The following is a 25,190-nucleotide window of genomic DNA, read 5'->3' as shown; positions in this document are numbered from 1 at the left end:
AAAAGGATGCTAGAGAAGGCTATATGTGTGTGGATATGAATGAAAATGTATTCATTCTTGCAGCAATTAAATGCCTTCTGTCCACCAATCCATAGTCAGTTATTTTACACTTTCTGTGTACCAAGCTAAGAAAAAGCAAAAATAATTCTTGCTTCTAACATATAAATGACCAGCTCTTGTTGTTTAGTCATTTTCAGTCATATCTGACTCTTTGTGAACCCATTTGAAATTTTCTTATCAAAGACATTGGAATAGTTTGCCATTTCCTTCTCTGACTTATTTACAGATGAGGAAACTGAGGCAAATGAGGTTAAATGACTTGCCCAGCCTTATACAACTAGTATCTAAGGCTGGATTTGAATTCAGGAATATGATTCTTCCAGATTCCTGGTTTTCTATGCATTATGGTGTCTCTGAGCTGCCCTAAGTAATTAACTTCCTAAAAGTGGATAGAAGGAAAAATCTTCGAAGGAACAGAACTAGTATCAAGGTTAATTGGGAAAATGAACAGAAATACCTTCTGCAGAAGTTGGCATTTGAGCTATATTTGAAGTTGGGGATTTAAGAATTGGAAGAAGAGGGAAGAGTCCTCCAAGGCTTGCAGAAACCACAGGTCCAAAGGCAATGAAACCTGATGGTTCATTGAGGGTGAGCAATAGAGCCCCATGGTCGGCATTGGGAGAGATAGAAAGGTATTTTGGATGTGCCATATACAACCATGGTCTAGGGGATATCAAATTGGGCTTGCAGAGGGAGCTGGACTCAGTATATTTCTGATACTTTCTGGTTGTGAGAGGCTGGGCAAAATCATTTAACTTTTATATATTCCAATTTGCTCAAAGAGATCTCACTATCAAGTTGTAGTTTGAGGGCATGGACCCTTTCTCTGCCTCTCCCCTCCCTGTCCTTTTTCCCCTTCTCTCTCTTTATGATAGAGACAAAGATATGTATCTCTTTCTCTCTGTCTCTGTATCTCCATTTCTTTGTGGCTTCCTCTCCCTGTCTCTTTCCTATCTTGAAAAAATAACAAATTCTCCATGTACCTATATGGTACTCCATGTATCTATATGGAAGATGCACATAGAAACTAGCTCACCCACAGCAATGTCTGGAGAGAGGAAGCATCCTCTAAGGACCACCATACAGAAGATGCTTAATGCATATTGTAAGCATATATTAATACAGGTTAACACATGTTAGTTGAACTGAATTCTTCCATCAATAACATGATAGTCTGGGAGCCAAGAAACAGAGTCTGAATTTCTAGTTTTTGCTGCAAATTTCTTCTCTCTATTGCTCTAGATTCAGTTTCTTGTGGATCTCCAATAGCATTTCAACCCTGGGTCCCTGTTGATGTGGCTAGCCAGTTGTGGCTGTTCTAGTCACCAGTGGTAGGAGTTGAGTCAGCCAGATTCTAGTTAGAGAGGGCATAATAGAAAAAAAAACACTGGGTTTCACAGTCCAAAGAATTGGGTTCTATCCTCCTCATGACCCTCATTAGATGTGCGGTCTTAGGCAAGTCACTGCATTTTTTTCAAATCGAGTTTCCTTTTCTGGAAAATGGATATAGTTCAGCTTGACTACAAAAGTCATTGTGAGATATCAAATAAAGTAATGCATGAGAGAGGGTATTTTGTTATCATAAAATGCCATATAAGTGCAAGATGTGTCTGTTGATGATAATGATAACAGCTAGCAAGGATAATAGTAAGCTTTGCAAAACACTATAAATATGAACTCATTTGATCCCCAGGACAATTCTGGGAGGGAGGTGCTATTATACCCATTTTTATAGTTGAGGAAATAGAAGAAAAAAAGAGTTTAAGTGACTAGCTCAGCTACCTAGTTATTAAGTGTCTGAGGCCAGATTTGAATTCGGGTCTTTCTGAGGTAAGTGGAAGGTTTCTTTCACCCAGTTGTCTCATTATTAACATACTCATCTAAAAGGTTCTGCTTTCATGTGTGCTAAATACTTTGAGAACCCTTAATAATAGGCCCTAGAGTAGATTCAAACTCTGGTTGTTCCCCATCCTCATTTGTTGTTTTTTCCCTCCACCTTATAGGGGAAGACTCATCCTGGGTCCCGCTCCTTTGAAGTGCCTCTTGGTGCGTGACTATTCCGGTGGCCAAGAGGACCTGTTTCTGAGATGAAGGCCATGCCTTGGAAGTGGACTTGTCTGCTCTCCCACCTCCTGCTGCTGGGGATGGGGTCTGCAGCCCTTCTTTCCCGACAGCCCCCATCCTCAGCCCAGAAGCGATCTTTTCTCACTTTTACTGCAGAGCCCACTGAGGGCTTCAACCACCTCGTGGTGGATGAGAGAACAGGGCACATCTACCTAGGGGCTGTCAATCGTATCTATAAGTTGTCCAGTGACTTGAAGGTCCTGGTGACCCATCAGACCGGGCCCGATGAGGATAACCCCAAGTGTTACCCGCCCCGAATTGTCCAGACCTGCAACGAACCCCTCACCACCACCAATAATGTCAATAAGATGCTGCTCATCGACTACAAGGAGAACCGGCTGATTGCTTGTGGGAGTCTCTACCAGGGTATCTGTAAGCTTCTCAGGCTGGAGGACCTCTTCAAGCTGGGAGAGCCCTTTCACAAGAAGGAACACTACCTGTCCGGGGTAAACGAGAGCGGCTCCGTCTTTGGGGTCATTGTCTCTTACAACAACCTGGACGACAAGCTGTTCATCGCCACCGCCGTGGATGGGAAGCCAGAGTACTTCCCTACCATCTCCAGCCGTAAATTGACCAAGAATTCTGAAGCCGACGGGATGTTCGCTTACGTCTTCCACGATGAATTTGTGGCCTCCATGATTAAGATACCTTCCGACACCTTCACTATCATCCCTGACTTTGACATCTATTATGTCTATGGATTCAGCAGCGGCAACTTTGTTTATTTTCTGACCCTCCAGCCAGAAATGATGTCTCCTCCAGGTTCCACCACCAAGGAACAAGTTTATACCTCCAAGCTGGTGAGGCTGTGTAAGGAGGACACGGCCTTCAACTCCTACGTGGAGGTGCCTATCGGCTGCGAGCGAAACGGGGTGGAGTATCGCCTGCTGCAGGCTGCCTACCTGTCCAAGGCCGGAGCCTTCCTGGCCCGGACCCTGGGGGTTCGCTCTGATGACGACATCCTTTTTACTGTGTTCTCCAAGGGTCAGAAGCGGAAAATGAAGTCCCTGGATGAATCGGCCCTGTGCATCTTTGTCCTGAAGCAGATCAATGATCGCATCAAGGAGAGGCTGCAATCCTGTTACAGGGGGGAGGGCACTCTGGACCTCGCCTGGCTCAAAGTGAAGGATATCCCCTGTAGCAGTGCGGTGAGTCAGGGCCGGCCTTCAGAAAATCTGACTGGAGACCAGTGGGACACCATAGCAGGGGGGAGTCCTAATAATCATTTCTCTAGTGGCTTTCAAATTTCCTGTTGCCCAGAAATCCTTTTTTTTTTCCTATTCTTCTTTGAATTGATAAAATATTTATTGATAATTTTCTCTTTCTATTATTTTCACAAACTACTTTGTGAAGTAGATAGGGCAATATTACTATTCTCAATTTATAACTTCAGGGAACCAAGAATGAGTGATTGCATTTCTCCAAGCTCCAGTTTCCCTTTTTGTGGTATCAAGAACAGGATTCTAAGAAAAGTAAAATGACTTATCCCACATCATACAGAATGGAAACCCCAATGTTGTGTTTTTTCCACTACATTACACTATCTCAGTATTTATACTTCCTTTCATCCCTAAAGCAACAGATTTTGATTATATTTTATTTTTAATTACTTATGTACAATAGTAAAAATACAGCATTTATATAGCTTTTACAAAGTACCTTACAAATATTATCTCATTTGATAATTACAACAGCCTTGGAAGAGTCATGAATCCCCATTTTATAGATGAGAAATTAAATGACTTGTCAAGAGTCACACAGCTTGTAAGTATCTAAGTCTGGATTCAAATTCAGGTCCTGACTCCAGGTCTAATGCTCTATTCACTCTACCACCTAGTTATGTATTGTTTCCTCTTCCCCTAATAGAAATAAAGCTCTTTGTGGGCAAGAAATAGTTCCCATTTTTTCTTTATATCCCCAGTACCTGGTACAGTGGCACATAGTAGGTGCTTGATGACTGATTGTTGATTTGAATGATTAAATATTAGAAATTGCTGCTAAGAGGGGAGAATCTTATTGAAGAAATGTCCACATTTGGTTCCATGCCAGACACTACAGAGAGAGAGTAGATAATATGCTAAGCTGTATTACTTGCAGTAATAGAAAGACATACTCGTCTAGTTTATGGTCTTAGTTGGTGAGTAAGGTGGTATGGTGTAGTAAATAAAGCAGCAGACTTGGAATCAGGAAGGCTTGAGTTACAATCCAACCTGAGATACTATATGAGTCTGGACAAATTACATGCACTCTCTTGAGCTCACTTTTCTCATCTGTAAAATAAAGGGGTTGGACTCCATGAAACTCTAAGGACTTTCTAGATTTAATTTTTTTTAGGCTTAGTTGTTTGTATATGCCTGAAAATATGAAAATGTTGTCAAAATATAAATCCAATAAGATGCATTTTTCTAGAAATTTAGCGTGAAGGATTCAATGGGTGAATGAGTACATTAAATCTTAAATCTGGAATTTTGGGATACTTATCTTGGTTCCTTTCTTTTCTTCTTTGGCTCTGCTGATTGAATTCCAGCTTCAGAGAAGACAGTCTGTGAGATAGGTTTTTTTTTTTTTTCAGATTTGAGGAGACTGTGGCTTGAGCATAGTTTTGGTGCTTGGGGAAAACAGCAAAAACATGACCTCAGATCAGCCCTGTAACTCATAATGTTTAAAAAGATACAGGAAAGAAATTAAGACAAATTGATTTGAATGGTAGGTAGTGGATATCTCAGGATACTGACCTCTTTTGAGTGAGACTTTAGGCACTGGCCCTTGATGGGGTTGACCCAGAAACTGCTGGATACCTTAAGGTTATTACAAGGCAGGCTGCCTTTCTAGGAAGGAGCTGTGTTGGACAGGACCAGCAAAATACTTTCCTGGGATGTGATTACAGGGTAAAGGAAGATAAATCTTGAAGATCCTTAATTTAACCAATTCTTCCTAAGTTTTCATATCTTCCAACATTTGTATATGCCTGAAGACATAAAAATGTTGTCAAAATATAAATACAATAGAATGTAATATTGTATAATATATTTTTATAAGATCATTTAACATTTTTGGCCTCCTCTAAATTTTGATGCCTTAGGGAAAAGGGGCAGTTATCTTGCTCTAGGAATGACTCTGTAAGCTTTATTCCCAGATGGATGCAGTAAACTCTAGGTGCTCAGAATAGCACATTGTCATAAATATATTTAATTTAATACTTAAAAGATATGTGATTTCATAGGTGTGATACTCGATTTATAAAGATTGTAAATCCCTCCATATCTTTAATCATTGTTTTCATGAGTTGCTGGGGTTAAAATAACCTATCATTGGATATGGTGATGATCCTCTCACCTAATTATTGAGGCTGATGCTCTGACCCTACCCCGCTTCCTTATCCACACAATAATACGTTGGGGGATGTAGAGATAGAAGCAGGATTTAGAGAAGAAGGAGAGCAGAGGTTAGATGGTGATGATGGTTAATTCAGGTTGTAGTCATTCAACAAGCTTTTATTATACTACTATTGTGGACTCTACTGAAACATTGCCCTTCTTCAGGGGATTTTCCCTGGCCCTCATCCAGTCACTTGAGTCTTCTCTCTCTAAAATTACCTTCTATCTTGTAGTACATATTTATCATATGGATGTTATATGTATCTATTTGCTTGTTTCCCCATTAGGATATATTCTCCTTGAAGGCAGAGATCTTTTTTGTGTGTCTTTTGGTTTTCTTTGTGTCTTGGTACTTAGTGCATGCCTGGTACTTTGTAAGCACCTAATAAATGCATGTTGACTGCATCAGATAACAGAATACCTGCTTCAACAACGTTAAGTTCTGTAAGGGGAGATATTATGTCTATGTAAAAGTACATACAAAATGAACACAAGGTTATTTTAGGAAGGTTGGGTACAGCTCGAAGGATTAGAAAATGCCTCCTGGTAAAGATGGTGTTTGAGCTTAACTCAGACTGAACTTGAGGTGAAGGAAATTAAAGACTTTAAGAGACAGGGGCAAAGAGGGAAGGCATTCCAGGCTTAGGATGAGAATCTGTCTATGCAAAAGTGTGGAAATGGGAGATGTAATATGTGTGAGAAACATCAAGAATAGTATTTTGGTTGGACTGAAGAATGCATGAAAGGGAGTAATGTGTTTTAAAAGGTTATAATGATAGATTGGAACCAGGCTGTGAGTGTTTCTTAATCTGAAGGATTTTCTTAGATGGCCAGCTGACCATGGTCCCGGACAAGGAGTTTAGACTCTTGGTTTGTATTCCCAGCTCCAATTGTTGACTATGTATTTATGAATAAATAGGTTTATAGAATGTGTGTACATATCTGCCAGTGCATTCTCAATCTCTACGTAAATAACTGTCTAGGAATTGACATTTGTGCCTTGCAGTTTCTTTGGTAACACCAGGTTTTTGTGAGATCTTGAGGAAATAGAAGTGCCAAAGGGCTTTTGGAGACTGCTTTCCATCAAAAATTTGGTAGGAGAGGCCTGCCTTTTAAAATAATGAGCAATAGAAGGAAGAGAAGCTTCCTGGGTCACACAGGTGAACTCCTTGTGTGCTGGGGACAGAGGGGAAAGGTATTGCGATGTCCTTTCTGTCATAGAAAAAGTGAACTCAGAATTATTGAGGGTATCTGTGTTGTATAATGAATAATGTTGAACCTGGAGACAGGAATTTTCAAGTTCAAATCTGACCTCAGATACTTATTATCTATATACTACGGGCATAAATCTGTTTGTCTTAGTTTCCTCAATTATAAAATAGGGATAAAATTAGTACCTGCTTTACAGGATTGTTGTGAGGATTAGATGAGGTATATTTATAAAGAATTCCTTCCTTCCTTCTTTCCTTCCTTCCTTCCTTCCTTCCTTCCTTCCTTCCTTCCTTCCTTCCTTCCTTCCTTCCTTCCTTCCTTCCTTCTTCCCATTTCTCTTCCCTTCCTTTCAGCATGCTGGAAATTTTCATAAAATAATCAGGGAAACAGGACTGAGTGATGTCAGGACTGGCCTTATTGGAGCCAGATAAGAAGGTTTTGATTTTTCTTTTGCCCTTAATTAGCCCTTTCAAGTTTGAGACAAGTTTGGGGCTAAGGCAAGAAGGAAGCCAGTGGAAACCTCACACAGGGCTGGAGCTGTCTCTTCTGCCAGGCTTAGATGCATGGTATCAGTTCCCTTTGATTTGATTGATACCCAGTTTACTTTCATTAGATGTTCTGGCTGTAATTTACCTGTGCTCAGTTCAGACCACATAGGTACCAAATAAGCTTAATAGGATCACACGATTGAGGTGTATTGAGGATAAAACTTTCCTTCCTTTCCTATTTCAAGTCAGGGGGAATGGAACTCTTAGACTTCCATAATTTCCAAAAGGGCTGAGGTGTGGAAGGAACTCTGTCCTGAAACTGCTGTCTCCTAAAGAAAGCAAGAGGAAGGCAGATAAAAGACTAGGACATTTACCTTCAATATTTCAGTGAGACAAGGTTCATCTCTGCATTTAATGCTGTAGGTTTGTCTAGAGGTGTTTACTAAGAAGATAAAATTAGCCATCATTTACTTATTTATCTATTCATTCATTCATTTGTTCATCTATCTATCTATCTATCTATCTTGACTCTTCCTGCTTTGAGTTAGCTTGACATTTCATACCATGATACACTTTCAAGAAAGAATTTTGCTTGACCACACCCTGCCCTTTTCCTGCTCTAAATTCATCTCACCTTAAAACCAGGAGAGTGGATAAGCTGCCCATTAATGCTGGTTGGCAGTGGGAAGATGGTTGTGAGCTGTAGGCTGCTGAATAGGTCTTGTTATCACCTCTGGTTCTATCTAGCAGGAAGACAGGGCTAGTCTAAAATACCCTTGGGGTTTCCCCCAGTACAGTTAAAGGTCTGTTCAAGTAGAAGTTCAAGTAGAAGAGGGAGGAGGTGGAGCTTGCCATCCTGGGGGACCCCAGAGGGCATTAATGGTCTTTTTAAAAAATCCTAAATGAATTGTGGTAGGTAGGTTAGCTCTGCTCCCTTCAGAGATAAGGGCTAGCTAGCCAGCAAGGAGAGACCATCTCCTGGGACTGTGTGCTATATTTCTGCTGCTATAAAAATGGATCTTGCAAACGTCAATCCCAGGATGGATATAGGGTCTAGTGCCTGGGGAAGAACATGAGGGGAAGAGGAAGCTATTGATTTCATCGTCCTGTGCATTCCTTTTCTGATGCCCTCCCCACCATCTCACCAAAGAAAGGGAGGCACCCCAGAATAAGCAGGTCAGTGTTTGTAAATTTTTTTTGAGAGGACCAGGAGAAGTAGGAGAGAGGCAGTATTAAATAACTGTGGATTCAGGCATCAGAACCACTTGTCTTGGGACAGAAGTAGAGTTCCAAAGAGATTGAAATTGAGAGAGGTGGAGGGAGAAAGAGGGAGAGGAAGAGAAGGAAGGGAGAGAAAGAAAAGGGGGAAGGGAGAGAGAGTGAGAGAGAGAAAGAAAGAGAGAGGGAGAGGGAGAAAGGGAGGAAGAGAGAGAAGGAGAAACAGAGACACACAGAGAGACAAAGGGGGAGAGGGAGAAAGAGAGAGACAGGGAGACAGAGAGATAGAGACAGAGAGAGACACACACACACATAGAGACACAGAGACAAATGCACAGAGACATAGATGAGAGAGACAGACACAGAGATAGAGACAGAGACAGAGAGACACACACAGAGAGACACAGAGACAGAGACAGATGCACAGAGACATAGATGAGAGAGACAGAGACAGAGAGAGAGACAGAGACACAGAGAGAGAGAGAGACAGACAGACAGACAGACAGACAAAGAGAGAAAGAGAAGGAGAGAGGGGAGAGGAAGAGAAAGAGGGAGGAAGTCATTTTTGGGGATCAGGTGTGGGGGTGGAGACAGTTTTTAATGTCCCTATTCCATTCATACATTTTCTGATACCCTGCCCCCACATTTAGCAAGTGAGGAGAGATATCCCAGAAAACCCCCAACAGATTAGTGCCTGTAAATTATTCCTATTCTCTCAGAAGGAGAGGAGTAGAAAGGTGTACTTTTATAGCACTGGAGCTTGTCATCTAAACCGTTTGTCTTGGGAACCAGGGCACCTGAGGAAAAAACAAATAATACCAACACAACATCCCAAGCTGATTTCACTAATGATAATTCGGGATGCTTAATGATATAATTATTTAATTTCTATACCTGAGAGGGGCTTTTGGTTGTGCCCCTTCAGGTCTAAGTCTGTGATCCTTGCGCTCTTATGATATCTGCCTCCCCTGCCCCCCAGCCCCATCTGGACCGTCTGCTCTTTCCTCAGCTGCACATCCCAAGATGCCTCTTGGGTTAGTGATGCTGCTGCTCTAAATGGGCTGCAGAGAATTCAGATCATGACTGGGACCCCTGAGATGAGGGGGCAGCATCCTGACACCTGAAAGCCTCAAAGTTCCTGACTCCTGGAAGATTCTGGAGCCCTCAGCAGACCCGGATAATGGGTCTTAACACGCCCAATCTGTCACTCTCATGTAGCTACCCTGTTTCCTCATCAAGGCTGGGAGTGACCTTAGATGTTCTTCTGCACTGGAAAAATTGTCAGGAGACCAAGATCTCTCCCGGGCCCATTTTTCCAATTCTGCTTTCCGGAGCTACATCACCTGTCACACTTTTTCATCAATCATCTCAGTCTTCTTATTCAATTCAATTAATTTAACAAGCCTACACACCTATGATATGCCAGGCTCTGTTATTTCTCAGAACTCCTGGATGAGGACATTGTTTCCACGAGTGCAGATCGGTACCCTTTCTGGGGTGCCATCCAAAGGCCTTGAGATCCCTTTCTGCTCAGTGAGTTGCCTTCAGTGCTTGAAAAGTGGCCCAGCCCAGGGTCACAAGGCAGCCTGTGTAAAAAGCTGGCTTGTGCACTGGTCTTCCTGGCTCTGAGATCAACTCTCTGTCCACTTCACCAGGAACTGAGGATACAGGGGAAAAAATGAAGCAGACCTTCCCTGCAAAAACTTACAATCTATCGGGAGAAAAGGACAAGGGAGAGAGGGAGAAAGGGAATAAGCATTTATTTAGCACCTACTACATAGCACAGACAAGGTGCTAAAGACTTTACAAATATCTCATTTCACTCATTTCATTTTCACAACAATCCTGGGAGATGGGTGCTGTTATTAACTCTACATTACAGTTGAGCAAACTGAGATTAAATGAATTGCCTAGGGTATACAGTTAGAATATAATTGAGGCTACATTTGAACTCAGGACTTCCCGACCTTAGGCCCCACCTAGCCACCACCCCCGGAACCTAGAACAAAGCCTGGCATATGATTGGATATTATTGGTGTCATATTTGCCCCGTTCTCCATACGCACTCCATCCTCTACTACTAGTAGCATCACTGAAAACATGAAAATTTAGAATGAGCAAAAAGCCACCTAAGGTCAAAGACTTTTCTTACTTTATCTTATATCCTAGAGGGATCCTTTCTCTCGAAAGCTAAATCCTAACTAATTGGGAACTGTTTGCTGTTGTGATTGAGTTTAGTAATATAACAATAGCCAGCATTTATATGACATTTTGGGGTTCCTAAGATATTTTTGCACATTTTTTCTCTATTCTCACAAAGTCCTGGCGAGGCCTTTGTGCTCCATGGATGCTACTGATTTGGACCCTGGCATCCCGAGCACCGAATCATGAAGGAAAAAAGAGCATTATGATGGAAGATGATGGGCGTGGCGTGATTGCCCATGATGGGTGGGTACCACACCACAGGATCTTTTTGCTCTCTAGGAGCACGGATCCTCCTGTTGCCTTCTCCAATTAGCAACTGGTATTTCTCTTGTCCTACGGCTAGCTAACCGCTGCCTCCTGCTCCCCTAATCCCCATGATTCACAGTTGTTTATCTGCCTCAGGGTAAACTCCTTTCCCTTTCAACCTTTTCCCGAACTTTAATCCTAGTTCAGCTCAGTCCTCCCCCAACACGGTCCCGAGACTCCAGTGCCCTCCACCCTTTGCAAATTCTGCTCTATCATTAACAAACTCCCTTTCTTCCAGGGGCTTATGTTCTCAAATTCGTTTCCATTTTCTGGGTTTCTCAGAAACCTGACACTCTAGATCAGGCTTTCTCAAACTTCTTCCACTTGAGACCCCTTTTCGGCCAAGAAATTTTTACCCAGCACCGGGCATATGTAGGTTTACAAAATAGGCATACAAACCAGACATTTATTGATAATAAATCACAAGGAAATTTATTTTTAAAACAACTTTTTCATGTATATATAATTTTGCCATTTCTTAAAGACAAAAGCAAATTTGCATACTAATGAGATGGATGTACTTATTTATTTTTACATAAAGAATTAAATCTTGGCTGGCTATTTGATGCCTTTTATTGTTGCCAAACTTTTTGCGAGTCCTACTTTCAGTTACATGACCCCATATGAGGTGGCGACCCATAATTTAAGAAGCTTTTCTTTAGAAGATGCTTTATCCTTAGCAGATGGAAATAGTGCTAGCCGTAGGGTTTATTATATTTTTGAGCTGGGGCAAGTCACTTCAAGTCTTAAGCTTCAGTTTTTCCACTTGTAAAATGGGAGTGATAGTACTTTCAATTCAATTCTGTGAGTATTTATTAAACTCCTAGCATATATAAGGTACTAGAAGAAGTCCTTGCGCGTTACGAATGCAGGAGCGCAACAGATGTCCCTACCCCAATGACATACATTCTCTTGCTGTTGTCCAGTTGTTTCCTGCCTTTGTGGCCCTATTTTTTCTTGGCAAAAATATTGGAACGGTTCATGCCATTTCCTTCTTACAGATGAGAAATCTGAGACAAAGAGGATTAAGTGACTTGCTCAGAGTCACACAGCTGAGTGTCTGAGGCTAGGTTTGAACTGAGGTCCTCCTGATTCTAGGGCTGGCGCTCTACCCACTGTACTGCTAAGCTGCTTGTCTAACAGGTAAGTTAAATAGGGATGGATAGTCATAGCAGGGCATCACACACGAGACTGTATATGAGTGCTTTGTGGTTCTCACCTCATGGTGACATTCCCACATACTAGTATCCATAGACATTCATCACCATCGATGTTTTCTGTTTCATTCTCTCTCTCTCTCTCTGTCTCTCTGTTTCTGTCTCGGTCTCTCTCCTTCTGTCTCTCTGTCTCTCTCTCTGTCTCTGCCTCTCGCTGTCTCTCTCTCTGTTTCTCCCTCTGTCTGTCTGTCTCTGTCTCTGTCTCTGTTTCTCCCTCTCTCTCTGTCTGTCTGTCTCTCTCTCAGACACAATCATACACACACACACACACACACACACACACACACACTGGCATGATAGATAAGGCACTGGACCAGGAATCAGAAAGACCTGATTTTGCATTGGCTTCAGATACTAATTGAGCATCTCTCTTTCTAAAATGAGGATAATAGGGGCAGCTAGTTGGTGCAGTGGAGAGAACATTGAACCCCAAGTTAGGAGGGCCTGAGTTCAAATTTAGCCTCAACCCCAACTACTTCACAAAATAAAATGGGGATAATAATAGCATTAAATTAGATATTTGTAAAGTACTGTACAAGGTTTGAAGTGATATATAAAAGCTACAAAGATGAGGTAAAGTACCACATACCCAAGTGAATAGCCCAAGAAAAATAGGAAGCCAAATTATAGGATAATTAGTTTCTTGTATCCTCAATTTTCATCTCCTTTTTAGCCCCAGAGATTCTTTTGGGGAGGTACTTGAGCCTTCAACCTAGACCATTGGGTCTCATTCTCATCACCAACTGCTGGGGAAATGTAAGCAGGGAATTTTTAGAATAATAGATTGTCAGAGCTGGAAAAGATTAGCTCACAGCAGCATAGAATTTGGAAGGGGCCTCCAGAGACATCTACTTCAACCCAGACATGAACAGAGACTAATTTTGATTTGGAAAGATGAAAAGAAGAATTGTAGCTACAGAATTACTCAGTCCCAGGTTAGAAGATACCAGAACAACATCCGCAATAATAGTACAGTCATCCCTTCCACAACTCGACTTTCCACATCATGGTTCTGATATATCATTGAGTCATATAAAGAATTAATGAGAATTTGGAGGGACCTTTGTGGAAACTATAAGCAACCCTTGAGCCTTTGACCAAATTTACAATAGGGTACTGTACATAGTCCATAAAAGTTTAGGAAAAAATTCTTACTTCTCTGGTATGACGGAAAAGTCAAAACAAGTTTACACGGATCTTCTAGATCATGGGGGTACCATATCCCTAATCCCCAAGATCTGGAAAGGATACATGTAAGAAGAATTCTTCTACAACCTACACAAGAAGTAATTAATTATTAAGCCTTTGCATGAAAACCTCCAATAACAGATGCAGCTCATTCCACTTTTGAATTGCTCTGATTATTATCTAATTATATAATCCAGCCCATTCATTTTACAAATGAACCTCAGATTCTCTCTCTGTTAAACTGGAGTGATAAAGTCTTTCGGAATAATAGACCATCTTGGTAAAATGGTTTGATTGAAAAATCAATCAATCAATGCATGAACCAGTATTTATTAATCATCTTTTAGTGTCAGACATTATGCTATTCAAAGAAGATACAAAGACAAAAATGAAACAGTCCTTGCCCTCAATAAACTTACATTCTCTCAGGGAAGATGGCATGTTCATAAAGAAGCATACATGAAATAAATAAAAGGTAAATTTTTGGAGAGAGAGCACTAAAAGCTGGTGAGAAGTCAGAAAATATGTTAAATTAGTGTTACTTATACTTGATTTCAAATATTGATTAGCTGTGTGATCTTGAACAAGTCAATCTCTTTGTCTACCTCAGTTTCCTTATCTGCAAAAAAAGAATAAGAATAACAGCACCTACCAGAAACTGGTGTTTGATAAGCAGGGTGTTGAACGTAATGAGAAATTCTAAGTTGTAGATGTGAGATTGGCTTGAAGGCAGCTTTTGCAAAGGCATGAACATAGAAAATGTAGTGTCATGTGTGAAGAAAACGAGTTCAAATTCAGCCTTAGATTATGGGCAAATCATTTACCTTACAATTGCTTCAGTTTCTTCATTTGCAAAGTGGGATAATGGTACTGCCGACTTCCTAGGATTATTATGGGCATCAAAATGAGTTAATATTTGTAAAGTGTTTTTCAGACATTAAAGTGCCATATAAATGTCATGATGATGATGATAATGATAATGATGAACACCAAAGAGACTAGTTTGGCCAGACTATAGAGTGTGGGAAGTGGAATAATATATAATAAGGTTGGAATGGAGGCAGGTTGTGAGGGTTTAAAAGCTAAAGAAAAGAGCTTAAATTTGGTCTTAGAGAAAAAGGGAATCATTAGAGATTATTGAATAGGGGATTGATATCGTCAGACCTGGACTTTAGGAAGTCATATGGTAGACGTATCAGAGAAAGTTTTGAGGCAGGAAAACCAATTAAGAGACTACAGTAATTGTGCTGGTGAGAGTTGATGAGGAGAGCTGATTGGTGAGAGTTTATTAGGAAGTGAACTAGAAATAGTACTTGGGTGAGTATAGATAAGGGATAAGATCCAAGAATTATTGTGGAGATAGAAACAGTGATGACTGGTAACTGATTGGTGGGGAAGAGTAAGGAGTCAAAGCTCCCACTAAAGTCTTGAACCTGGATGACTGGAAGGATGGTAACATCCTTGGAAATAAGGGAGTTTGGATATGGGAGTGGAACTATTCCTTTGGAAGTAAAATCAATAAATCATTATTACTCTAATGTTACATTCATGTGAATACTTCACAGTTTTTAATGCACTGTCACATAAACTGTCTCAATTAATTTTCAATTCTGTGAAATAAGTGGAAGATTATTAATATTAGTAAAGTCACTATAAATTCACACTTGTAACATGCCCTGATTTATAACTCCCATCCTCCAACCACATCTGCTTCTAAAAGATCTTCATTATGCTTAAAGTAGACCCATGTATAACGTCCTAAACTTTGGAGAATTATTGGATTTGGAATCAGGGATTGTGGGTTTAAATGACTCCCTATGGGACCTCAGGCAAATAATTTTCCCCTGTTGGGCTTCAATTTCCTGATCTACAGAAAAAGAGGAGTTAGTTTCTAAGGTCCCTTCTATCTCTCAATCTATGGGCCTGTGATCCTTTTGTTTTCTCTCTTTGCATAATGCACATGTTATGGATGTTAAATTATGGTATTTTGAATGGGAGGCCATTTACCCCATTCAAATCAGAACTTACTTGCTTTTAACTTAGGCTAGCACTTAAAGTGAGGTAGAATGTAATGACAGAACACTAGTATAACAAGCATGTTTTTTTTCTCATTACTGTCATTATTGGGCTGATAAAAGGGAACTACCAAGAAATCCCTTTTCTATTTATTCTCTAGTTTAAAAGATCATTTCCCCTCTAGCAAATCTGGTCCAATGGGCTACCTATGTAGATGAGGCAGGACTGAAAACAAGTTCACATCTTTCCCCGATTTCAGAGTCATTATCATGTCTCTGTCAGTGTTCTAAGACATAATGGTATATGTTCTGCTGATTTATCCAGCAAGCTAGAGACATTACCTTGCCACACACAAACCCATGGAGCAAGAGAAGAAGACACATGGCGGCAAGAGTGGGGCTAATAAAATTTATCCCTGCTAACGAGGGAATGACCTATGCCATAACTCAACCTGAGGAGCTGGGCCACTGCCTCCCAGCTCCGGCTAGAACACACAAACTTAATCATCGTGGCGTTCCCCAGCTTCAATTACAGTCCTGGTGGTGGCTGAGGTTTTATGCTATGAACTCTGGGAGAGAGAGTTGGAACTGAGGGATTAATGGGCTGTGGGGGATTTATCTTCCCTTGACAGAGGAGCAATACTAATGGATGCACCAATAAAGAGAGGCAGATGTTGGGGACTTTTTGGTCAGTATCTTTCTTTTGTGATACTATTTCCCTATTTTTTTAAAAGTCTGTCTTTGGTTAATTGAAGGAAAAACAAACTAGAAATCCTATTTGACTGGTGTGTTTGAATCCTGTTCTTGCTGGCTCAGTCCTGCAGAATGTTCAGAAAATCAGACCCTTCCTAGGACCCTGCTTGTCTGGGCCAGTTAGCTCAGCAGGTTAAAGTGTGGTGCTAATGAGGTCAAGGTTACAGGTTCAACTACCACAGGAGCCAATTAGTTTTGCTCTGTGTTCCCAGCCAAGGACAGATTGTACCCCTCTTCCAGCCAGTCATTCATGAATACAGGCTGCGGACCACAACAGGGATGGAAGAATGTGACTGGCTCAGTGCAAGCCATCCCCGCTATCTGATGCTTTTTCATTCAGATATTGAACCCCCACTCTGGGCAAAGTCCTTCCTGGGGATACAAAGACAGGATACTTGCTTTCAAGAAGTTTGTGGTCTTGTAGAAGAGATGGGGGCATAAATAACCATTGTGTGAGAGAGAAAAAAAGAGATGCCCCAGGAGAGAGACAGATATTGCTCATGGCCTACTTAGGGTGAGTCAATAACATTGATTTCATGAGGGAAGAACAGGATGTTATCATTATTACTGAAATACCATTCTGGTAGGTGTGCGGTTGACTCACAGATGATCTGGAAGACAACATCAAAAGACATACACACATATGTATATTATATATATAATATATCTATATATACAGATATACACACATATGTGTATTATATAAAATATATCTATATATAGATATATACACATATGTGTATTATGTATATAAAATATATCTATATATATAGATACACACATAGGTGTATTATATGTATAAAAATATCTATATATACAGATATATACACACATGTATTATATATAATATATATAGTTATACACACGTATGTGTATTATATATGATGTATCTCTATTTATGGATATATGCATATGTGTATTATATATATGTATATATAGATAGAGATGCCCATATCAATATCTATATAGCTACTATTTGAACTTTTCTTGGGTTCCAGGTAGTTAAGTATTTATGCATCCGTATATATATATATATATATATATATATATATATATATATATATAAATAAATATACACATATATATGCACAAATATATAGATATATAAATATATGGATATATGTCTATATTTATGGATACATGAATATAGATATCTATGAATATCTATGGATACATGTAGACAAATATATTTATATCTATCCAGCTACTATTTGAGCTTTTGGTAGGTTTCAGACAGCTAGGTGCATTTATTTATGCTTCTATGTATATGTGTATATACACAATGCATACATATATATATATATACACACACACACACACACACATATATATGTGTGTGTATATATATATATATATATATATATATATATATATATAACATACACACACACACTAGATAGATAGCTGTCTATCTTTATGTATATACAGATAGAGATGCCTGTATCTGTATTTATTTGAACTCTGGGTGGGTTCCAGGGAGCTGGGTGCATGTATTTATGCATCCACGTTTGATGGCTCAGTGGATAGCATACTGGTTCTGCAATCTTCCTCAGTTCTGACTTCAGACACTAACTAACTGTGTAACTCTGGGGAAGTCACTAATCCTGCTTGCCTCAGTTTACTCATCTGTCAAATGAGCTGTAGGAAGGAATGACCAACCACTCCAGTATCTCTGCCAAGAAAAATAAATAGAGAAGAGTTGGACACGACTGATTAATAATTTAGCAAATGTCAGATCCAAAATATTCTGAAAAAGCAATGGCTGTCGATTTAACTGTCATTTCCCAGAGTTGGGGAAAAAAAGGGAGAGAATATTGAGGCCTTTGGAGAGCTTGGATAGGTTAACCAATTGCCAAGCACGGAATAAACACCTACTATGTGTCTGACTTTGCTCTAGGCAGTAGGTGTGCAATGTCTTCCTTCAGGCAGCTTACACTCCACTAGGATGTAAGGTGATTAGTAGCGTGTGTGTGTGTGTGTGTGTGTGTGTGTGTGTGTGTGTAGCACACAATCCCCAAGACACTTTTGGCTACATTGTCTCAATAGCCCATTTGTCTAAGCAAGTTACTGTGGCTGTGGCGGGCTGGCTCTTTCCATACACATTCATTTCCTCCACAATCTCATTGAGAAAGACACAGTGAAGAACCATCCTGAGATAATGCATTAGTAAGTAAGTGGATGGGCTTTTTATTCATAAGTCCCATTTTTTCTGGAAGGTGCACACACAGCCAGAAGAGCTTGAGTCGTCCCCATCCTGGCAGGCAGCTGTTGTGTGTGTGACTCAGAGAGAAGTCGGCTCTACAGCTTTTATAGGGACAAAGGGAGGTTAAAATAAGGAAGTTGTGTCACATCCAGAATAATATGGCCAAGGGGTGCCCCCCCTTTATTTAGAGTTTTGTATCCGTGTCATAAGAACTTGAATTTTCTCTTATTCCCCAAGAGAGAAAGGATCATTCTGATAAGCTAGAAAACTAACCTCAGTTGAGTTTCAGAAATAATAATAATAAACAACAATAATAATTACATTAATGTTATTTATGGTAATGTGATGATAATATAGAGACTGAATAGGTGATTTCATTGATCTAAAAAACTTCTAGAAAAGGAAACTCATTTTATGGTTGCAAAGGGCAGCTAAGGTGATCCAGTGGATAGAGTTCTGGGGATGGAGTCAAGATCAAATCTGTCCTCAGATGCATATTAGCCGTGTAATCCTGGCAAGTTATTTTTTCCTCAGTTTTCTTAGTTGTAAAATGGACTGAAGAAGGAAATGGCAAATCACTCCAGTATCTCTGCCAAGGAAAACTCCAGATGGAGTCATGACTGAACAACAGTTTTCATTGTGACTTAAATTCTTAGATTAGGGGAGTCAGCAGATCTGAGTGACTTTCCCTGAATCACATAGCTAATTAGGAGTCAGAGGGAAGAGTTGAACTCAAGTCCTCTTGTCCCTAAGGCTCCGTGCTACTATAAGTGACATTCATTTACATTTCAGCCAAATTAGTCAATTTGCTCCGCTCTGTATATCACAGCATAGCCCAGTTCATCTCCTACCTTCACATGTTGGTATAAGTAACTCCCCATGCCTTGTCCACTCTTCCTCTACCTCCTTCACTCTCTAGCTACTTTCAAGGTTACCTCCTATGTGAAGCCCTTAACTAGTCTTCACCCTACCATTGTTGATACTCCCCCTTATTATTTTGTGTTTACTTTTAATTACTTGTTTTTGTTACTTCCTACATGAAGTTCCCACCCCTCTCTTGTTAATATTCCCCCTTATTATTTTGTTTAACTACTTATTTTTATACATATTGTTTCCCACTAAGTAGAATGCAAGTGTCTCTAAGGCAAGTTTTATTTTTTGCTTCAATCTCTGACATCCAGCATCTATACTATAGTGGAAAATTAATAAATTATTCTTGAACTGAATAATAACTATATAGTCCAGGTTCGCAGAGCACTTTATGAGTATGATGTCTTCTGATAAATACACATCTGTTTTCTATAAGACCCTTTTTCTTCAAAGGGGCTCAGCATCTTCTGCTTTCCCTATGAGGTTTGGTGCTTGGCAACTGTTCTATGTTAGCGTCCCAAGAGGGGGGCTGCATTTTGGGCGGCTGCCTCTGCTGCCAGGTATATTTGTAGAATCCACTGGGGTCAGTGGAGGCACAGGAGATATGATTTCCCATAAATGGAGGATCATTATCATTCCCCACCACAGAGAGCTTTACAATTGGAATCTGCACTTAGACAAGAAAGGTTACAGCTTATCTGATCAATACCTCCCTTTTAAAAAGAAATCCCCACATGCGCACTTCCCTGATTAGCCACTTACTAGGCAGGTTTACTGTGGTGAGCTGTGAGTGTTATATATATGAGTGCATGTGAAATAATGATGAGGAATTTGAGGCAACAAAGTAGGCAGGGCCTGAAGATCCTACTCCTTCCCTCATCCATCCTCTGGGAACTCAATAAATCTTATTCTCCTCTCATCTTCCTTTCTATTTCTCTTTCATGGTCTCCTACTTCTATATTCCCTAATTGCCTCAGGGTAACATGGCCTTGGGCACTAAGCATTATCCTGAGACCGAAAAAGAACATTTTGGGGGATTCATCCCATTCAACTTTTGTTTCTGGGGTCCCTTCTTCCTACTATAAAGCTGTGATCCTGTAAGTATGGTATTCTTGTCCAGACTCTGATAACAACCATGTGGACTACAACATAGAGTAGGCTCTATTTTCTACCTTTTCTTTTTTTTTGATCTAGGATCTGTGATCTATAAATATAGGGCGAAATTCCCTCCAGGGAGACGGATGGGCAACTCCTTTGTAACACATTGCCATCTTAAAGTGTAAGTTCTTCACCTTTTTTGTGTGTCATGGATCCCTTTAGAAGTCTGATAAAGCATATAGACTCTGTTTCAGAATTAGGCTTTTAAATGCATAAAAGAAAAGGGAAAAGTAGAGTTACAAAAGAAAGCAAATATATTGAAAAAATGTAATTTTTCCCCTTTCACAAATCCCCTAAAATCTTTCCACAGATCTCTTAGGAGTTCATGGACCCAGGTGAAAAACTGCTATCATATAGTGGTTTTGGAGACTAGGAGATTTAGTTACTTGACCACTAAGATGAGTAGCATGTGTAAGAGGCAGGAGTGGAACCCAGCTTTTTTTTGCTCCCAAGGCTTACCCTTAGAGTGCACAGATGCCTTATCTTATCTCTGTCCCCCATGTTTTTTTGTCTACATAGCCTTAGGGAATGCAGTGTCTCTGTTTGTGAGCCATGGTCATGTAACCCAGCAAGATGAATCTCTACACAGAATAAGACCAGGTTTCTGTTAACTTTCCCACTGGAGAACCACTGAGCTGTTCATCTTTCATTGTCCTCTCAACCTCAGCCTTTTATTGTCCTGGCCAGGGGCTAGGAGCCAGGAACTAGGACTCCTTTACCAGCAGAGGTTGGACAAGTCCCAATTCCCTTTCCTCCTATAAAATGGGAAGGAGACAATTACTCCCAGGCTCCCGGGGCTCAGGAAAGGTGCTCTGGTTTTTATGTTGATGGAGTGCTTTCAGCTTCCAAGTCCTCAGGACAAAGCTGAGCATTATTAATCCCATTATGGGAGAGGGCAAGATGAGTGAAGTTTACTCAGAAGAGTTGTCTCTTCATTACACTGGGCAGCCAGGAATAATCCAAGCTGCAATAAATCCTCCCCTTATATATGCTTCCCTTGGGGGTGAGAAGATATGTTATTCACTCAGCACCAGTAATGTTAATAATAGTAAATAATATTTATATAACACTTAGTATGTGTCAGACACTATGCTAACTGTTTTACAATTATTATCTCTTTTGATTCTCCCCCAAACTCTGGGAGGTAGATGCCATTATTATCTGCATTTACAGTTGAGGAAGCTAAGGCAGACAGAAGTTAAGTGACCTATCCACGATCACATTTACTATATCAGTTAGTAAATGTCTGAGGCTGATTTAAACTCCTGACTCCAGGTCCACCTGTCTTAGTCTTTTACTTGCCTCTGTCACTCGCTACTCTCATGATTCGGGCTAGTTGTTTAATCTCTCTGGGCTCATTTTCCTCATCGGTAGAATTTGGGTCTATATCTGTGATCCCCTGTGACCCATACTTTCTCATCTCCCATCTGCCTTTTGATGCACATTTTTCCAAGACAACTTGGGAGGTAGGAATGTTGTCTGTGACTATGAATATACCTGGAAAAAAAGGTAACTAGACTCCATGGATGCTGCCCATGACCTTGTGGGTCTAAATTTGTGATCCCTTGTGACCCATACTTTCTCATCTCCCATCTGCCTTTTGATGTGCATTTTTCCAAGACAACTTGGGAGTTAGGAATATTGCCTGTGGCTATGAATATGCCTGGAGGGAAAGGTAACTAGACTCCAAGGATGCTGTTCATGTCCTTGGTCTCTCTCATTAAGTCTAGCCATTAATAGCTCAGATAACCGGTCTTTGTAAAACCAGTTTAGGAATGGGTTGGATCTCTCAGTTCCCTTCCAAATCTGAAATGCTATGATTGTGCTGCCAAAGCCAGTGAATTAGGGTGTTATAAGATCTACTGAGGTCTAAGGAACTCCTGGGTTTTAGGATAAGGAGGTAAGTCAGCAGACCTGGGAAATGGACCAGTGGGGAGGGAGGGAGAAGACTGAACAAAGGAGGGCAGCCTGCTTCCCCTCCCTCCTCACCCTCTAAGATGCAGTACAAGTTGAGGGGGTGGGGAGAGATGCACATTAGCTCTTTGATTACAACTTGAGCAGGGCCCTCTTAGTTCTGTTTGTGTCATGGACCCCTTGCATGGTCTGGTAAAACCTTTCTTAGGAAAAAATGATTTTTTAAAATAGAAAGAAATGCCAAATTTCAATTAGAAATCAGTGAAAATAAGATTTTTTTCCCCCATCCAAAGTCACAGACTCCTGAAGTATCCCCTTGCAAGATTCTGGATTTCAGGTTAAAAACCTTAGATTAACGCTTCCCATACTTTAGAGAAGGCTCTGCTTACCCCCAGCGTGAATGCCCCAAATACACTCTCTCTGTCCGCCCTCCTGAGGAGAATAACAAGTACACACTGCATGGGGATGTAGCCGCTCACCCCTTAAAATCTTGGCATTGCTCCTGGAACCGTTTCCCAGCTCTCCCCTAGAACCCTACGTGGCTACCGCTGGGGAGTAGCATTGTCTGCCTTTTAAATCCGGCTCTCTTCGATGGTGGAGATTTTTGGAGTGTGAGTCTCTCAGCAGAGTGGGAGCAATTTCCCTGTAATTGGTAAAGTAACCGTAACGACTCTGTCATTTGTATGTATCGACACGTAATTGCACAGTAACCTTTGCTGTTGAGGCAGGAATGAAGTGAGGTAGGCTATTAGATTGTAATTCTGAGGGGCAGCTCTGGCTTCCCTGAGCCGCAGCTACCTTGGCTTAGTGGGCCCCTGTGGAAAGATTCTCCAGTGAGTGGGAGACCCTCTGGGACAAAAACGGGGCAGGATCTGCCTGATGTCCAGAGTGCTAGCTCTTGTCCAGACTGTTCCACAGAATCCCCAGTAAAAGGGGATCTTAAAGGTCATCTGGTCCATGTGTGCTAAAGAAAAAGAAAAAGTAAATGTTTCTGACTAGTAGACTGGCCCTTTTGCTAGCATGTCTTACCGTCTCTCATTCAAGCCTATTTTTAAAAATCTTTAGTCAAAGAGATTCCTCACGTAGGTGGGAATCACAGAAGGGATCGCTGAGTCTTAGTAGTCATCACAGCAACTCCCAATTCAATGGAATTTAAGTTCACAAAGCACTTTCCTCAAAACTCAGTGAATGTAGGAAGTACAAGTTAGTGAATATTGCTCTACCCTCAATCTGTCATCAAGTATATTATTTTTAAAATAGTAATTCAGTATTTGGTTTGAGATCTTATCAACTTGGGCCTCCCCACGTGCTATGAGGGTTCACTTATTCTATGGTTTTCTATGGGTGGTAAAGTGGATAGAGAGCTGACCTGACCTCAGGTTTTCCTGAGTTCAAATCTGGCCTCAGACACTTACTAGCTGTGTGACCCTGGGCAAGTCACTTAATCCTGTTTGCCTCAGTTTCCTTTTATGTAAAAGCTAGAGAAGGAAATGGCAGATCACTCCAGAATCTTTGCCATGAAAATACCAAATGGGGTCAAGAAGACTCAGATACAACTAAATGTATTAAATAACAACAAATTTCTTGTTTTCCATACAGGAACTAATCTATTAAAAGCTTTCATCTATGTCAGGGGTTCTTAACTTTGAGTGTTTAGACTTTTGAAAAAAATCAATATTTCAATTCAACTTTTCAATATTTCAATATAATTGGCTTCCTTTGTAACTCTATGTATTTTTTGTACATTTAAAAACATGATTCTGAGAAAGGGTTCCTAGGCTTCTTCAGACTGCCAAAGGGGTCCATGACATACACAAAAAGATTAAGAATCTTTGCTTTAGTGTTTTTTTAAAATCAAATTATTAATAATTATTTATTCAATATCGATGTTCATTTGTACCAGTAAAACACCCATGTCATCTGTCTGTTGCCACTCACTCTTTTCTGATGGCACATTTCTTCAGTGATGAAACTTAAACTAATTTTTGTACATAGATCATCCCTGAAAAAAGGCCGTAATTTAGTCTTCTACCATACATCTCTCCATTGTCCTTGGAGAGGTTTCTAGAACTTTCATTCTTCAGAGATTGTTGATAGTTCAAGACTTGGAATACAGAGCATGACTGGGAAAACATTTGTGTTTAAAGAAATGAGTCTTTGCTCCAGTAATTTAGGATTATTAAATGCATTATGCATTTTCCCAAGTGCAAATTACTTAACATTTCTGAGTTTATTTCCCTTGCCTACAACCTGTGAGATCATGATACTAGTGTTGCCTGTCTCACATGGTTCTTGTGAAGAAAGCTCAAAAAATTTAAAAAAGTTTGACATAGAATTTGAAGGCTTTTTTTTTTCTTCTTTAATAGCCTTTTATATGCATGGGTAACTTTACAGCCTTAACAATTGCCAAACCTCTTGTTCCAATTTTTCCCCTCTTTCCCCCATCCCCTCCCCCAGATGGCAGGATGACCAATAGATGTTAAATATATTAAAATATAAATTAGATACACAATAAGTATACATGACCAAACCGTTATTTTGCTGTAGAAAAAGAATCAGACTCTGAAATATTGTACAATTAGCTTGTGAAGGAAATAAAAAATGCAGGTGGGCATAAATATAGGGATTGGGAGTTCAATGTAATGGTTTTTAGTTATCTCCCAGAGTTCTTTCTCTGGGTGTAGCTGGTTCAGTTCATTACTGCTCCATTGGAAATGATTTGGTTCATCCCATTGCTGAGGATGGCCAGGTCCATCAGAACTGGTTATCATATAGTATTGTTGTTGAAGTATATAATGATCTCCTGGTCCTGCTCATTTCATCAGCATCAGTCCGTGTAAGTCTCTCCAGGCCTTTCTGAAATCATCCTGTTGGTCATTTCT

At 40.3% G+C, this 25,190-nt stretch overlaps 1 protein-coding gene across 2 annotated transcripts in view; it reads left to right on the top strand.

Annotated features, from left to right (window-relative positions):
* Window positions 1-25,190, top strand: part of PLXNA4 (plexin A4) — a 636,841-nt gene that overhangs the window by 83,047 nt on the left and 528,604 nt on the right. For both annotated transcript variants that reach the window (XM_003771610.3, XM_031939072.1), the window contains exon 2: window positions 2,064-3,332. In XM_003771610.3, the coding sequence (XP_003771658.1) occupies window positions 2,148-3,332 (1,185 nt within the window). In that variant the 5' untranslated portion in view covers window positions 2,064-2,147. The remainder of the gene's footprint in view (window positions 1-2,063; window positions 3,333-25,190) is intronic.

This window comes from Sarcophilus harrisii, chromosome 5, assembly GCF_902635505.1.
Source record: "Sarcophilus harrisii chromosome 5, mSarHar1.11, whole genome shotgun sequence".
Classification (NCBI taxonomy): Eukaryota; Metazoa; Chordata; class Mammalia; order Dasyuromorphia; family Dasyuridae; genus Sarcophilus; species Sarcophilus harrisii.
The sequence above is the reverse complement of the archived record's forward strand: the minus strand, read 5'-3'. Positions and strand labels throughout refer to the sequence as shown.